We start from the raw sequence: 17,875 nt of genomic DNA on the forward strand, positions 1-17,875 counted from the left end.
TTGATTCTTATTTCATGGTGGCATGAACTATGAGCCTCTCTCATGATGTATGATTTTACATTTCATGACCACTCTCACTCTATACTATAAAAAAAATTCATTTCACTCTATAGCTATTTCTTTACATTATCACAAAAGTTACTAACTCCACACTCCAAATTTCTACACGTGCTTCCAATGCGAGGTGTTAACAATTTTTTTAATAGAATAGATATATAGTGGTACAATGCACTAAAGCCAAATATCTATCTACAGTGACACATAGAGATATAAAGTAAGATGTCCAACCACCCTAATTTGTTGTATTGCATTCAGCCAAGTCTGTATGTTTGTGTATATGTATACGGTGTTCATATATTTGATATGTGTATGCATACTAACTCTACACTCCAAATTTCTACACGTGCTTCCAACGAGGTGTTAACAATTTTTTTAGTAGAATAAATATATAGTGGTACGATGCACTAAAGCCAAATATCTATCTACAGTGACACATAGAGATATAAAGTGAGATGTCCAACCACCCTAATTTGTTGTATTGCATTCAGCCAAGTCTATATTTTGATGTGTATGTATATGATGTTGTATATTTGACATGTGTATGCATATGTGGCAAGCATGCATTCACAGTAATTATTTCTTGATTCCCATTTCATGGTGGCATGAACTATGAACATCTCTCACGCTATACTCTAACAAAATGACATTCCACTTTATGGCTATTTCTTTATATTGTCACATAATTTACTAACTCTATACTCTAAATCTCTATACAGTGCAAAGTGTTAACAATGCTTTAGAAAAAATAGAATATATAGTGGCCTCTCACACACTAAAGTAAAAACTACACACAAGTAGCAGTGACACATTAGAGATATAAAGTGAGATGTACACGACCACCCTAATTTGTTGCGTATTGCATCTAGTTGATTCTTTTTGTTGTATCAGTATGGTGTAATATATTTGTCATGTGTATGCACATGTGTCAAGCATGCATTTCGAGTATCTACACACCCTATGTTAAAAAATTATAACACCAAGACATGCACCGAAAATGTATGCTTAGTACAAATGCAAAGTGTAAATTTTACTCAAAAGATTACTACATGTGTTATTTTATATGTAGAAATTATAATGATACACCATATAATACAAATGCACCACATATTTATATGTTACCCAAGGTAGAGAGCATGCTAATGATTACGTGGCTTCAGGATGGACATATGTAGTGTTGCCATCGCTTTTGTTGTGCTAATGTGTTCCTAAGCCATGAATACACAACCTAAAAGTCTACACATAATTCAGAAAGTGAGTATATTTACATGATTTGTGTTTATTATGTGATATAATTTTTAAATACCCCCCCACCCACACACACACACGATCACCGCGTGTCTAGTTACTTCCCGACCGCACACCCTCCTCCTCTCTCGATTCATCACACGCTTCCGCCAGTTCTATCGTGCGCACCCACGATATCAAAGAAACAAGAGACACAACACACATCGAAACTGGCAGCAACGACACGACAAAATGGGGGGGGGGGGTGGGGGCTCCGGGGCTTACCCTCTCACCTCTCTTTCCCTTATCCCCCTCTCTCGCCACCATTTGCGCCGCGGAGGTCGCCACCACAACTACACGCTCTAGGGCCGGTCTCCCATGCATATCGAAGGCGCCTTGTCACATCGCTGGAGGGAGCCGATGGTCATCTACAATGGTAGAGGGAGGCGAAGGTCACCCTCACCTCTAGAGGGAGCCGATGGCCGCACCGCCAACATCGTTCCGCTAGAGATTAGCGGCATCCTCCCGCGCCATCAGAGAGAAGATGCCCACATCAAGAGGATGCAACCTTATATGTTTTGTTCTGAAAGCCGTGTTTTTTTTTTGGTAAGTTGTGATGATTTTTTTTTGGATTTATGAGTTTCATATGAAAGTCATGAGTAGTCATCTGAAAATTATGGGGAATTTTATGAACTTTGTTGGTACTTTTTAATGCAATTATTATTCTTTTTCCAAAGTTGCATTGAATTTTATGGGATTTCTCATAGTTATTATGGAAGCTGTTGAATTCTTTGAAAGGTGTGTGGAATTTCTAGTACTTGGTACTTATTTATTTAAAATTATGCCTGACTTTTGGTGATGCGTGAGTAGATATGTGACGATGTTTTTGGTGGTGCTTGTAGGGTGTAGTGTTGGGGAAAAACTTGTTATCGGTTGGAACGGTAGCACTTATGTTATTGTGTAGCTCCCTTATCAATTTGTAGGAATTGATGAAATATATTTCAGTTTTTCTCGCAAATTTCAAAAAATTGCTTTAGAATTTCTGGAAGTTCCTCAATGTTCATACGAAGCACTCGCAGGCAACAGCCCACGCGCACGGTGTCGCCTTAATCACACACACCACACTGGTAGTTAACTGAAGTGGGAGTTAATCAGTGGAGCCAGTAAAAAGGAATTAAACTGTATCTACACTTACTTAAGACGGGCGACTCCACTCTCTCCCTTCTGTTCTCTCTCTCTTTTCATCTTTTCCCCTTCCTCCCCTCGCTCCAGCTCCGCTCCACCGGTCACCGCCTCCCTCCCCCACCCCCGCACCCGCAGGCTCTGTCCACCGCCCCCCGTATCCCAACGCCGCAGCTCCGAGCTCTCTCGATCGAACCCCGGATCGCCGGAACCCGTGCGGAGACGAGGCCGCGCGGGGTGCGAATTGGAACCAGCGAGGTGGTACTTCCGGGCCCGAAAGGTACGCGTTCTTGCTGCAGGGTTTGGGACGCAGTGTCGTGCTTCCTGGCAGCTGGGGGCGCGGCTTGATTTGGTCCTCGATGCGTTTCGGTGCTCTGGGTTCCTGTGATTTTAGGTCGTTGCTGAGGAGGGTCTCGGTGCTCGATTTGGTTTATGCAAAGATTGTGTTTTGATGTTACTAGGGTTATTATTGTTGGATTTTTTTTTTCAGGGAAGGGATTTGGGTGTTCTTCATCCTGGATTTTGTTGCTTTTCTTGCTGTAGAGTATTGATTTTTAGCTGACTTTTTCATGCTTGCGTGCTGGTGGTTATGGCAATTGTAGCGCTCGCAGGATTCAAGATGAAAGCTATAGCTTACTGTCGTTTCTAATCTATGCTGGGTTCTCTCTGTTGCAGGTAATCGCCTTTCGGGGGCTTTGGTTGTCTGTGAATGATGGAACCAGCCAAGTTCACCGGGTTCATTGGTGCCGTAGCCGGCCATGACGGCGGCGTCAACTTCTGCGACATGGCCTACTACCAGAAGCTGGGGGAGGGTTCCACCATGTCCATCGACAGCCAGAACAGCATGCAGACCAGCATGCACGGTGGTTCCGTCAGGTCTATGGAGAACAGCAGCGTCGGTTCTACCGACTCTCGCACTGGGATGCTCAACCATCCTGGCCTCAGAGGGCCTGTTGCTGTGGCCAGCTACTCAGTTGGGAACAGCAGCTTCCGCCCTGGCCGGGTGTCCCATGCCCTGAGCGATGATGCATTGGCACAGGCTCTGATGGACAATAGGTTCCCCACTGAGACGCTCAGGGATTACGAGGAGTGGACCATTGATCTGGGGAAGCTCCACATGGGAGTGCCCTTTGCGCAAGGTGCATTCGGGAAGCTCTACAGGGGAACCTACAACGGGATGGAAGTTGCCATTAAGATCTTGGAGAGGCCGGAGGCTGACCCCATGCTTGCTCAGCTGTTGGAGCAACAGTTCGTGCAAGAAGTTATGATGCTTGCTACGTTAAGGCATCCAAATATTGTCAAGTTCATTGGCGCATGCAGGAAGCCTCTGGTTTGGTGTATTGTCACAGAGTATGCAAAGGGTGGATCTGTCAGGCATTTCCTCGCTAGGAGGCAGAACAAGTCTGGTGGTCCACTCAAGCTGGCAGTGAAGCAGGCTCTAGATGTTGCACGTGGCATGGCTTATGTTCATGCCCTTGGCTTCATCCACAGAGATCTTAAGTCTGACAACCTCTTGATTTCTGGTGATAAATCCATCAAGATTGCTGACTTTGGAGTTGCCAGAATTGAAGTCAAGACCGAGGGGATGACACCTGAAACTGGAACATACCGTTGGATGGCTCCGTGAGTACAACAAACTGCCCTTTTATCTTGCTTACTTTTCTTAGTTATGCTGCTACTCTAAATAGACAGTAACGCTTCATTTCTCCCCCCATCAATTAAGACCATGGTTTGGATGAAATGGTAGTACCTTTGTTCCATATTAAGGCATCTGCATTTACTTGTGGTGGTTAGTTGGTTACCATGAATTTGGTTGCTGCTGAGCTGCATACTATATATGTACTCTTGCTACATGCAGTGTTGATTTGTCAGTCATTATTGCCTACTTTATTCTAGTCCGTAAAAACCGGATTATTATTTCGTTTGGTAACTTGTTTCCCCCAGTTATTTTCTTTATTTTAGCACTCCCTGATGCATATACTAGTTGAGTTTTACACAAAAATGTATGGCGATATGCATGTGAAATTCTGGCAGCTCAAGCATTAAGCATGCTGCTGCCGGAGATGTTATGGAAATTGTTGGTTGTGGACCTTGTGGTTATGGCAATTGCCAGTATTGCTTCTTATCTTAACATAGTCCAGCAAGATGCCATTCTAGGGGTTCATTTATTTTTTTTCTTCTATTTGCTTATAGACGGGTGAGGGTGCTAACGTTAATGTTACTATCTAAGGTATTGGATTGAATCGGTTACCTTACCAACCACTGCCCAAGTGCTAGTGATATATTAAGTGTAACCATGTTGACAGTATTTACAGACTACCCACAACCTGCTAATTTAAGACTTTAAGTCCATGCAGAAGATATATTAGCTGGTGGTACATCTCAGCCAGGAATATTTCGTTGGTCTTAACTGCAGGATATTTCAAGCTGCTTTTGTTCATAATATTCTACCACTATGGCATGGATAGTTTTCTGTGGGCCATGCTCTTACTGCTTTGACCTTATAATACACTTCCTGGATCTTGATGCATAACTAAGCCATCATTCTAAGCTAGTTTATGGAGCAGGGAATGGCTGTTGTAGCTGCCTTGATTTGTATCTATTTGAATTCAGTCTACTAGAGATGTAAAACATTTTTTTTGGCTTGCTTGCCTGAAGGCTGCAGTCACCAATTTTTTGAGTTTTTGCAAGAGGGCAGATCCATTTCTGGAAATCATTAAATGTTAAACACATGCCCTGCATAAAAAGGAACAATTGCAGTATCTGATCAAATCACTCACCTATCTAGGACTTCGTTTACAACAACAACAACAACAACAACAACAACATCAAAGCCTTTTTCCCAAGCAAGTTGGGGTAGGCTAGATATGAAACCCAACAGAAAAGAGAACCAAAACAAGGAGAAAGAAAGAAAAAAGAAAAAAGAAAAAAGAAAAAAGAAAAAAGAAAAAAGGAAAAAGGAAAAAGGAAAGAATTATCTATCGTTTGTGACTGAAATTTTCTCTTTTGGGTCTTTATGTTTTGTTAAATTATTACTGCACTATTTTCCACTAACAAAGGAATGAGAATCTTGTGAAACTATTTTTTGTTGCCTTTTGCTGTTTTCGTAGTTCCAGACTGAAAATCAATTAGTCAGCGCCACATTTCATGGTGTCCAATGTTCTGTCTTAATTGTGTATTAATTAATTGCTCTAGGCGGTTGCTAAAATTGGTCTCTTGTTTGGATAGTTCAGCAAGGTCGACTTGATTACACACTTGGTTAATCAGTAAAGTTTTCATCTCACCTGTGATTTACCAATAACAAAAACAGAAGCACAAACATTGAATTTTTGTTTGGTTAAAATGGTCAAGGAAGAAAACACTAAGGGCTTTGTTTGGTTGCTTTCCTCCCACAATTACCCTTTCCATAGTGCTTCATCGATCCTTGCCACACATCTCATCTCATGGAGAGTCAAGAGTCTCGCACCTAATTTGCTCCTTTCCCCCTAGATGATCAAAATATAGGGCTTCAGTGGAGAAATCAAGTGATCCAACAAAGGCCATTGTCCTCTCTCTTTTGAGTAATCGTTGCAGAGCAGTAGTGCACCTGCTTGTTTTGCGAACGTAGCATTTTTCATTGGGCTACTCAAAGGTTGGGCCAACATGTATGCCATAGCCTCCTATCATGCTGCAGCCCATTGTGGCCACCCCACTATTTTTTGTTTCCGTTTTTTCAAATCGACGAGAAAGCACAGTTTGCCTTTCAAAGCTGGAAGGAATCTCGTTACTTTCGAATTGATTGAGGTTCTGAGGAACAACAGCCAAGGATAGCTGGAATAATCAACTACTTAATCTAACAAAATATGAACATGAGTCCCATGTGTTGGTTGGTGGGAATAATTTTCCTCAAACAATCAACGTGGCTCAGAAGTCCTACAAGACTAGGTTCCAGGCCTCCTTTGTGGGAGGTCATTAGTCACAATACATGGGAGGTTAGAACAAAAGAAGAAAAAGGAAAACCGAAAAGTGTAGGAAGATGGTGTGTGCACTTGACGAGCACTATCGGGCCTACGAATGCGATGAGCATGACCAAGGATAAGGAGACAAACAGATGCATTGTATTAAGGAGCGCCACTCGCGCCATTGTCAGACATCACAATATCGAGAACTTACAAATCACACCACCATCACCCGCTTGCTCAACGGCTATCTACTAGCTAGCAATCAGTAGTAGATGCGGGTCAGTGAATGTCATCACCATTGTCGAAGGGCCTCACTCCATTGAGACAACATCGCAAACACATCCCTCGCCAGCCAATCGGGTGCCGTCACCTGGAGGAGTTGGTGGGAATAAATTGAGTCTTCTTGTATGCATCTCTGAGATACCAAACGGTAGAAACCTTGAGGCATATTTCAAGCTCCATTCTCTTGGGGCATCGTAACTTCTGAGGTGTACCCTCAGGCACATCACCTTTGTAATCAACCAATAACCCAGAGTCTTCACCGAGAATATGTGTATTGGCATTGTCAATCCTAGCATACTTCGATGTCTATCGGTATCGACATTTCTAGCATACTCAGCAAGAATTGTTGTTGGGTAGAGTGACAATTGGCCAATCATAATGCGTCCACGGGTAAGAAAAACCTCGAAATGCAAGGAGAGCCTCTCCTGAGGAAAATTCTCGACCAACGTCGAAGAGTGTTGCGCCAAAAATTAACGTGGAAGAGTGCTAGTTACATCATTCAATAAATGTATATACATGTCACCGTCATTACGTTTGGGTTACCAAACGACATAAACCTAAAGACGATTAACATGACAAGAAAAACTTTGTGAGTAAATTCAAGCGGGAAAGAGTGTTTTGATAGCCTTGGTGGGCCAGGATTAGTCAGCACTACGAGAAAATTATAATTTTGTTTTCTGTCACCCCAAGAAAACTAAGACCTGCAGGCAGCCCAACTTAAGAAAGATCTAGTAGACCTATGGGCTAACGCAGGGTGCAGGTCTAGGCCCAAAATGAACAAGGCTTTTTGCTAACTCAACCTAGCTTAGCCTGGGCCGTACTTTTCTTAGGCAGGAAACTTCTTGAGCAACATAGAAGGAAATTAGTTAAACTTAATGCAGAGCACTCAATGAACCACAATCATCAATTACTCCTTTACTGAGTTAACTCATTGTCAGCTACACGTAAGGTATGTAGGATGTAGCCCCGTAAGCTTGTTTTGCTAGTGTGGCGGATGATATGGTGATCGATGTGTTTTAGATGATACATGTTGTCATAACTAGTTTCATTGTGTAGGGGATTAATTAAACACTTCATCAAAAGTCAGGGGTAATGTAGATTCTCACACTGGCAAGATATGTTCTTTCAAAGCAAAGCCAAGCTATTGGTGGGATTCATGCATGGTGGAATTTGTGTCTTGCATATTTTCAACATTCTAACCAGAGATGCAAATAAGTTTGAGCAAATTTGACTTTGCTCTGCTCTTGTCTGCATTGAAAATCTTGTTAGATCTAATTGAGTCAGGTCAGTTGTCAAGCCAGGAAGTGGGCTTATACATGACTCTTGAGATGGCTATGATTATTAACAGTAGAATGTGTTCAAGCCATAATAAATTTGCAAGTACATTAACGGAGATCGCTAGAAAAAAAATCAGCATGAGTCGAATCATATGATAGCATTAGCACGTAGTTGGGACTTGGAAGTGAGATATTATTGTAAAGGTCAAATACAAGAAAATCATTAAAACTATTCCATAAGTTAGTCGAAATGATTATTCATCAGTGCTTTCACAGTGGTAAAATATTTCTTCGAAAAATAGTGGTAGGTCTTAATTAAGTTTTCATTTATTAACATAATTGAATGAGACAAACATGCAGACTAAAATTACATGCTTATTTCGTAAGAGTCTAAATGCTAAGATTTCATGAACACAAACTCAGCCTTCCAGCCCAGGCTCAGCCTTAAGCTTGTTTTTGAACCAAGACAAAGTTAGAGAACTGCCCAGGCTTGTTATTTTATTTTTGAATAAATTGCCTATCCGGAGTAGTTGGCAAGTCTTTGGCCTTTTTTGCAATTGTAAGTATATCTAAGTGGTCATGCTGATATTATCGGAACTCTGGTGGCAACATGTTTCTGGCAATAAACTTGCTAAAATAGCAAGATCTGGCAGGGGCGTAGCTTTGTTAGAAGTGACCTGGGCCGTGGCCTGCCCAGGATTCAGCCCCTTGTTTTTTTTCTCTTGCTGGGTCGGCTTGGCAAGGCTCTCTTATTTCTGGACAAAAAAATTGTGTTGCTGTAGTCTGGCTTGCCCAGCGATTTTTGTGTAGCTCTGCTGATGCTGACTGGTACATATGTATGAAAGTATACTTTACATGCATTTTCTCACCATCCTAACTGCCATATAAGTAGGAGTGTTGGGGAGTGGGGTAACAGTGAGAGATAACTCAATTGTATCTGAAAGTTGTGTGTACCATAGCCATGTCCAAAAGAAATGGTTAATTGGTTACTCCATACAATCTGGCTGTCTAGCTCACTTATGTTATTTGATCAAACTACCTGAGAACTCCTGTACTGGTATAAAAAAATGAACAACATGCTTTAGGTGCGACTATATGTCAAAGCTGGCGCACTCCTTTCGGCTCTTCTTACTAATATCAATGTCTGGCTCTAATTTATTTAATGTTCTCTTGTTAGTTAGTAAGTACTTGTCTTGAGATTTGAAAAGCTTGTTTAGATTTTACTATTTCCAGTGCTGATCTGATCTCTAGGGAAAATAACATCTTAGTGCCTGCTTATCATCCTTGGCATGAAATTGTTATTCTGATATCCATGTCGATATTTAGCACTGTTTAAGTAGCATGTTTAAATTTTACTATTTGTAGTTCTGACCTGAAAGTAACATCTTAGTGTTTGTCATCCTTGCATGAAATCGTTATTCTGATATCCATGTTGATATTTAGCGCTGTTTAAGTGGAGACTAGGAGACACCTTGATCATATTATTTTGGCGTTTCTTGACCATTCTGATTGGACCCAGATGAAATAGGAAACTAATATTTATGGTGTTGCTGATGTTTCTACTTGTTCTGGCTCCTTCAATTATTGTGCAATACTAGAATTGGATGACCTGTTCCTTATCATGTTTTGTTAACCGTTCGGATGTGCTAACTTGTTACTTTTGGGTTGCAGCGAGATGATACAGCACAGACCATACAACCAGAAAGTTGATGTCTACAGTTTTGGCATTGTCCTGTGGGAGCTGATAACTGGGACCCTTCCTTTCGCAAACATGACAGCAGTGCAAGCTGCATTTTCTGTGGTGAACAAGGGTGTCCGTCCAGCCATACCCCATGACTGTCTCCCTTCTCTTGGGTTGATCATGACGAGGTGCTGGGATCCAAATCCCGATGTGCGTCCTCCATTCACCGACGTTGTCAGGATGCTGGAGTATGTGGAGATGGAGGTCCTGACCACTGTCCGCAAGGCCAGGTTCCGGTGTTGCGTCTCCGAACCGATGACCTTGGACTGAAGCAGCCAGAACCCAGAAGAAAAAGAGAAGGCAGCCTGAAGAGAAGTTAAATCCTCTGTATTTATCATATTAATAGACTCGCGCCGCATAAGCAGAAAGCCCACCTGAGCACACATGTGTGCTGGGGCGTAATCTGTTGTGTCTTACATGTTTATCTTAGACCATACCTAGTTCCTGTAGTCGTCCTCGTCGCCTTAAGACTGCCGTTGTGTTAGAGACATCTTTATCCTTAACATCATGGAAACATCGTGATGCAGGTCTCCTTTGGTTGTAACTGCCGCAATGATCCTGCTGCTGTTGTTCATGTGTTATATATAATCATCCTGCAGGAACATGCCCAAGCTTTGGCTCTTGATAGTATATATAGTATGTATAATTACCTGGCTTGCTTTTGTGGTTGCTGCTTGCTGCAAGTTCTTTTTTTTTTTTTTGAAAAGGAGAAAGCTCTTTCCTCTGCATGGATTGATGCATATAGCCGTTATTATATTACCTACTCACTGCAATTGCAGGTTTGCTAGTGTGTGGATGGATGAGCCCCTTCGGGGACATCGGATAGTGTGTGGATGGATGCGAGGGTGCAGTTTCTGTGTGCATGATTTTCGACATGTTTTTTCTGATGATCTTTGCTGAACTTGTTGCTTGTACTACATGTCTATGATTTTCACCATATTTTTCTGGAGCTTTTTATGTTATCTGATGAGCTTTTGACATGTAGATACATTTGGAGTACTATACAAGAGGGCCGGCCACGAGAACCAAACTTCTTGAAGCTGGATCTGCCAGCGGTAACAAATCCCCCTCCTTTTCATATTCCGATTACATCTCTGACCCGGACTGTCCCTAAGCAAGAACCCTTGCTTCTTAAAATATGATGGGGGGACGCCCGGCCCGAAGATCGATGGGGACGCCGGGACCTGGCCTGCGGTACCCTCATGCCGGTGCTGATCGAGATCGACCGGCGAGCTGCTTTCTCGACCTCACCGCCGTCATCGACAGCCGGACCAACGCATCCACGGCCTACTGCGATACTGACGACATACAGAGGGTCTTGACAATCCAGATCACCTTCGTCGTCGCGGACCCTCCCCAGGTCTCCTACTTCTGTGCCTACTGCATTGGATCTATCTTCACCGAGAAGCCTACCATCCTCCACACGGAGGGCAATCTCGCCCTCCTTTACATCGGCGTCGAGAAGTGGAATTACTTCGGACTCGACCAGTGCGCCTTCTATGTCTACAATGCTAACGGGGGCTCCGACGGGGAGCCGTCCCTCACGGTGCTGCCGCAGCCCAGCGGCCGCCCTATCATCCAACGGAATCAGATTGGACTCCTCCCCGGCGGTGGCTATGATCATGGCTACAGCCACAACCACGACTACCATGTCGCCGTAATCTCGAATGCATCGAAGGAGCCGCTGCACTTCGAGCTCGATCTCTACAGCTCCAAGACACGAACTTGGACTGTTAAGAAGCCCATCTTGATTCTGAACGAGCAGCAGCAGCAAGCAGGGGAGTTTTGCCACATGACCTCCAAGGTGATCACCGTCGGTGGAGAGTACGGCACCATGGCCTTCGTAGACCATTCACGGGGCATCCTCTTCTGCAACGTGCTTCACGGGGATCGCCCTCATCTCTACTATGTGCCTTTGCCCACGCCGCCGCTCCATCACAGTTGGCTCGACTGCAGCAATGCGTTGCGTGTTCGCGACATCGCCGTCGACGCCAAAGCCGGCCGCATCAGGTTCGTCGAGCTGTGCCTTCATGGAGAGACCAATGGGTGGCAGGTGCAGGTTGTCACATGGAGTAGGAGTGCTGCCTGCAATAACCAGGAGGAGGATTGGAGGCAGGAGCGCGACCTTTTCACTGCCCAGCTGCTGCTGTCCGGCGACCTACCGGAGCAGCTGCCCAGGGAGTCGTGCTGGGACGGCCGCGGAGGACCTCCCCCGCCGCCCACCCAGGACCTCAAGAGGATGTACGCCGAGTTTCCGATCCTGAGCTTGCACGACGACGACACTCTATACCTGATGATCAGCGAACGAATCGTCGCCTGGGACAGGTGGGTGATTGCTGTCGATATGGCCAGCATGACTCTGCAAGACGTTGCTCACTTCCGCCGATCAGAAAACATCAGATTGAAATTTCGGCAGAGCAACATCTCCAGCCATCTCAACATGGGCGCTTCTCCAGCTGCAAGAAAACGGCCTGGGGTGGAGGTGCTGGAGTCATCTCGCGAGAAGCAATGTGTATTGTCTACGTTGGATGATATGGTGTCATCCTGGGATGCTGGAACTATCAAGGGGAGCTCAGTATGGGGATGATATGGACTTGGACATGACTACGTTGTTGAACGAGCACTAGAGATGATGGGTGTTATTGTAGTAATATGGTAAGTTTGGAGAGAAGATAACGAAGTGGTCGAAACGAGTATTCTTGTTTCCCACTTCATATTTCAGATTCACAACTAGGCTCACAAGCCTCTAGCCACACTTGGCTCAACAACATCTTAGTTGGACAAATTTTAGTTAATTTTCCATACCCTACGCGACCAAAGTTATAGTGTGACGTGACACAAACATTGTCCCATAACTTAGGGACGAGGCTAGACTACAATTCGATTATCTGCAGAGGTTGCATTTACCACCCATCAAAATGCACTGTGCTTAGGCATCTCTCCAGGAAGCAAGACCGCAGTCGTACATAAACAAGATACACTTACACGACCATTCACGCTACCAAGACACTCCATATATAGCTAGGAACGCATTGAAATTGAACACAACTACATTACATCTTTGGTCATCTACAACAAATATTTGCAAAGACAATTTAGACTATGTTCATGATATTTGTTTCTAGTTTAATCAAATTACTAATTAACTCCCACTAAATTTAACATCCTCCATGGTTAGTTTTAGTGACACACGATCTAAATCCACCACACCAAGTCCGATCTTCACGAGAGAATATGTAGTTTCAATGGTGAACATCAACATGTTGATCATATCATTTATATGATTCGTGTCCAACCTTTCAGTTTGACATGCTCCGAGGAAATGTCTGTACATACTGAACTCGTTAAGTTTAACTCTACCATTTTTGCATGTGCAAAACTAGCTTACACACGTTGTATACAAACCTAGAGTTTATAACACCCGATCATCACAAGATGCTTCAAAACGATGAACTTTTGCAAGAGTGTATACTGATAACCTCCAAGAGTAGGGGATAACTGTAGCACCTCTTAATATGTAAGTATGGATATCGAACTGCAGGAGCAAGATGGAAAAGCTATTTGCTCTCCCCAACTAGAATGTCACAATTCTAGTTGTATATGCACTAAACAAAACGAAGTAAGGAAGAGTTTTAACTTGATACTTGAATGTAATAACAAAATAGAAAATATAGAAGTGTCCCAGTCCTCTAAATGCAAGAGGACAAGACGAATGCTCTTATAGGAATAATGGACATTGGTTCATGGTTTCATTGGAGATCAAAGAACATATATATGTATGTATTTTGCGTGCATCACATACTAATATTGAAGTGGGGGATTATCTTATACCGTCGCGATGGCGCAACTAAGATGAATAAAGGGATAAACATGACATGCAAATATAACATGACATGATATAGCCTTTTCTTGTGCCTTTGATCTCCACCTCCAATGCACCCACATGATTTCCATCATACCACCAGCAGGGTTGCCTCCACCATATGGTTTAACTACAACTATTCACAACTCACTGTGATGAAGTTAAGAAAATTACATGGCATTTAAGATTGACACGCGGGTCATACAACAAAATTGACAACCATATGGCTCCTGCCGGTTGCCTTACTCATCGACATGCAAGTTGTGACAAATATTGCAAAACATGATCATCTCATACATCAAACATATCACATCACATCTTGGCTGTACCACATCACATGTCCTGCAAAAACAAGTTAGACATCTACACCTTATTGTTTGAAAGTTTTATGTGCTTCTATGGTTTGCATAAGAATTGTTCTTACATACGCATAGAAACCACAATATTGATAATGCAAGTGTATTATTAAATTTTATATGTCCCCTTTACAAAGATGGTTTCAACTACAGCGAGAGCGAATGTCACCTCCAGATATTTATACAATATAAGCTGCATATCAAGTGCAAAATTGGTCCGAAGAATGAAGGTTGGTCCAAGCAGCTGCATTCCACTATCTCGCAAAAGCAAAGCATTGTACTCGTACCGGTATCTACACATAAATCTAGCTCTAATATCACTGGATTCGCGGCGTAGAAAACAAAAAATTCCTACGAGATGTGAATAAAACCAAGATCGGATCTAGGAAGAGCGAAGATCTAATCTAAAAAGGTGCAATAAATTGGACATATTATTTCTACATACTATTGTAGAACACGAGCGGAAACAATCTAGTACAGTGGTTGATGTAGTTGTTCTCCACGCGATCCAATCCGATCAACATCGCAACAAGCGATGCGTCCGAGTTATGCACACGTGAAGCAGAAGAAGGTCTCCTCCTTCTTAATCTAGAAAGTATAGGTGGAGAGGTAGATGGGATCTATGACCTGCATCACGCCGGCGATGGTGGTTATAGTGGAGAACTCCATGGGCAAGGCTTCGCCTATGATCAGGGAGGAGGAGGGGGAGAGGGAAAGAAGAGGGAGACGGGCTAGGGTTGGATATAACCTTCCCCTTGCCCGTGCCTCACTTATATAGGGGGCATGGGCACATTTGCCCCTCATCGAAGCCCTAGGCTCGCGCCCAAAGGGAGGAGGGAGAAGACTTGGCCCCCAAGTTGACCCCCCCTTTAGGGCTGCCCATGGGTTGGCCGCCGCATGGGTCGTAAGGGGGCTAGTGCCCCAGGACCAAGTGGGCATGGGCTCCACCCTTGTGTGGTCCCTTCGGGGCAAATGGGTCCCACTGTGTGACCCTCCAGAACCTTCTAGAACTTTCCCGATACGACACCGGAAAAATTCTGAGTTCTTCTAAAACCCTAAAAAGAATTTCATGTATATGAACCTTATTATCCAGGCCATTCAGAAACTCCTCGTGTTTTCCTGGATCCCATCCAAGACTCAGAACAAACCACCGGTTTCAGCATCATGAATATCTTATTTGGTTCACCTTCATATTTTTCGTGGTCTATATCATGCGAGTTATAGCAGTCCTAGGGAATTTGTTCGGTGTCTCGGAGTTGTCATATTCCTATTAATGATTGTGACAGCTTTTATAGGATACGTACCACCTTGGGGTCAGATGAGCTCCCTAGCTTCATAGAGCATTAAGTGTGTGACCCTACGGGTTAGAGAACACGTGGACATGATCGAAACACCTCTCCGATCAATAATCAGTATTGGGTTCTGGATTTCCATAATGACTCTCACACATTCAGCAAATATTTATCGGTTGAACCAGGATGTCAAGGATTAAAACAATCTCGTATTCCATTCTCTTTGTTTTTTTTTGCTATTTTACTTGTCTGAGATTTGATTGTCGGTACAACCATACCTAGTTCAATCTCGTTCATAGCAAGTACTCTTTACTCGTACCACAATACAACATTTTTTGTGGCTAACTCCTGCAAGCCATATAGAATGTGTGTTATTAAGCGCGTCCTCAGTATGTCTCCCCGTCACGTGGATGGACAAATCGCAGTCTTGATACATGCAACCCAACAAGTAATTTACGAGAGACCTAAACGCCTTATGGTAATCCATGTATTAAGTGACGTTTGATGCCCTCAAAGTATTCCTCCGGTGCTCGGGGTGACATAATGTCATGGTCTAAGGATAGTGATACTTGAAAATGGAAAGCTACATCAATTTAAACATATTGACACGATCATATTGCTTTGCCTAGTTAGGTCTTGTCCATCACGTCATTCTTCTAATGACATGACTCCATTATTAATTGACAACACTCTATAATTAGGAAACTTGAACCATCATTAATCAACGGGCTAGACTAGTAGATGCTTACTAGGGACACGATGTTGTTTATGAAACCACACAAGTATTATGTTTTGTGTTAATAAAATTCTAGCATGGAGTATAAATGTTTATCATGAACAATTAAATATAATAATAACAATGCTATTGTTGCCTATAGGGCATATTTCCAACAATCTCCCACTTGCACTAGAGTCAGTAATCTAGTTTATAGTAGATAAACTCCATACCATCATCATGACGCTATGTACCCCTCGCTAGAACACCTTCCCCACTTATCACCATGACAGGATGGAACATATTGTAAGACAAGAAGCCAGAAGAACTCAAGATGTCCATCTAACCTTACCTTATTGAAGGAGATGGTGACCTTCCTCCCCACAACTTCCTCCATCCACTGGAGCCATTAGGGAATAAGGAAGAGCCCTTGCTTGCCCCCGATCTAGTTAAAGGGATCTAGAGCACTGCTCACTAATGGCATAAAGCCAAGACACCACACGGGGAACTCCAAACCTAGAATACTCCATACATGTCGGTCTCCACCATCTATGCCACACTGAACGTCATCGCTGCTGGTGAGGATAGTCGGGCGAGCTGTTGGAGAACGAGCGACTCTCAAGGGATAGGTGGGAGCGGAGAGAATGGTAGAGGGGGGAAAGTATGCACAAGTGCACTATATTAAGAGGGAGGAATATAAGAACCAGAATTAAAATACACTATGCTAAAAAATGATATAAAAGTATTTAGTATTTTTTTCGATTCATGGTAGGTAAACTATGAGCAATGCGTAAGAGGGACTTCTTTTCGGCTTCTAGGATGGTTTCTCTCAGAAGCTACCCTCCCGCATATTGTCCTAGAAGCCTGCCTCCTAATTTTTTTTTGAACTTACAAATTACTCTACCCAATACTAGAAGTTTAAACAAATTTGGGAGACGGGCTTCTCAGAGAAGATCACGGAGGGTAGCTTTTGGGACGAGCATGGGTTAAGCTTTGGGATGTTGATGCATGTAAAATGAATACATGAACTTTGTAGTTTATTGCCACATATTCTCACATATTTGCATATTATATAATGTCATATCCATGTTTTATATTGTTTTGGGATTTTCCAATGATCTCCCTTATTTTGGTTATAACTCTGTAGAACAGGAAATCCTTGCTTGTGTATTTTATTTACTTTCAGGGACCTATACGGAGTAATATGGACCTGGGATTTTCCTAGGATTAATATTTCACGAAGACGAACATTCCGGAGTCTTGGAATCTCACGAACGGCCACAACCTAGCTGTGTCTGGGTAGCTTGGGTGGTGCGGCCATCACCCCTAGCCGCGTCACCACCCCTCTTTCTTTCCTCGAGTGTCCACAACCATCCATCCAAAGCAGTAACTGATGGTCTTGACCAAAAAACTCCTATATAAAGGTCCCCCGACACATCTCAGAAAGGAGGCAGAGCCTACCACAGAAGCACCAAAATAGAGTCAGAACCATCAAAGATTGGAGGGGGGAACCTCTGCTGGAGTCACCGCCGGTGGGATCTCAACCCTCTCCAAGATGTGCATCAAAACCACCAAGATGAAGAGGGAGTAGTCCAACCCTGGACTATGGGTTTGTGGAAGTAGCTTGATCTCTCTCTCCCCCTCCCTCCCTCCCTCCCTCTCTCTCTCTATCTCTCTCTCTCTCTCTCTCTCTCTCTCTCTCTCTCTCTCTCTCTCTCTCTCTTGTTCTATCAATGTTTTAGTTTCACATGAGCTGCCCAACATGATTATGGTCATCTATCCCTTGTGGCGGATCTCTATTCTATGAGTTGATATCAGATTGTAATTCTCTTATGTGTGAGATGTATGAGTAGATGCATATTATGTACCCCTTTCTTAGTACTTGTTTTGATCCAACTTGTATGAGAGAATATGTGTGGGGGAACGTGTGTATTAGATGGAGT

The 17,875-nt window shown here is 43.2% G+C and overlaps 1 protein-coding gene across 1 annotated transcript; it reads left to right on the forward strand.

The window, feature by feature from the left end:
- Positions 1–2,595: 2,595 nt before the first annotated feature.
- On the forward strand, positions 2,596–10,334 carry LOC124680400 (serine/threonine-protein kinase STY13-like). The gene is made up of 3 exons (XM_047215467.1): positions 2,596–2,746; positions 3,142–4,089; positions 9,638–10,334. Exons 2-3 carry the CDS (start codon positions 3,176–3,178, stop codon positions 9,975–9,977), a joined length of 1,254 nt encoding a protein of 417 aa, XP_047071423.1. The 5' UTR covers positions 2,596–2,746; positions 3,142–3,175; the 3' UTR covers positions 9,978–10,334.
- The last annotated feature ends 7,541 nt before the right edge of the window (positions 10,335–17,875 follow it).

The sequence above is a fragment of the Lolium rigidum genome, unplaced genomic scaffold (genome assembly GCF_022539505.1).
Source record: "Lolium rigidum isolate FL_2022 unplaced genomic scaffold, APGP_CSIRO_Lrig_0.1 contig_15571_1, whole genome shotgun sequence".
In the NCBI taxonomy this organism is placed as follows: domain Eukaryota; kingdom Viridiplantae; phylum Streptophyta; class Magnoliopsida; order Poales; family Poaceae; genus Lolium; species Lolium rigidum.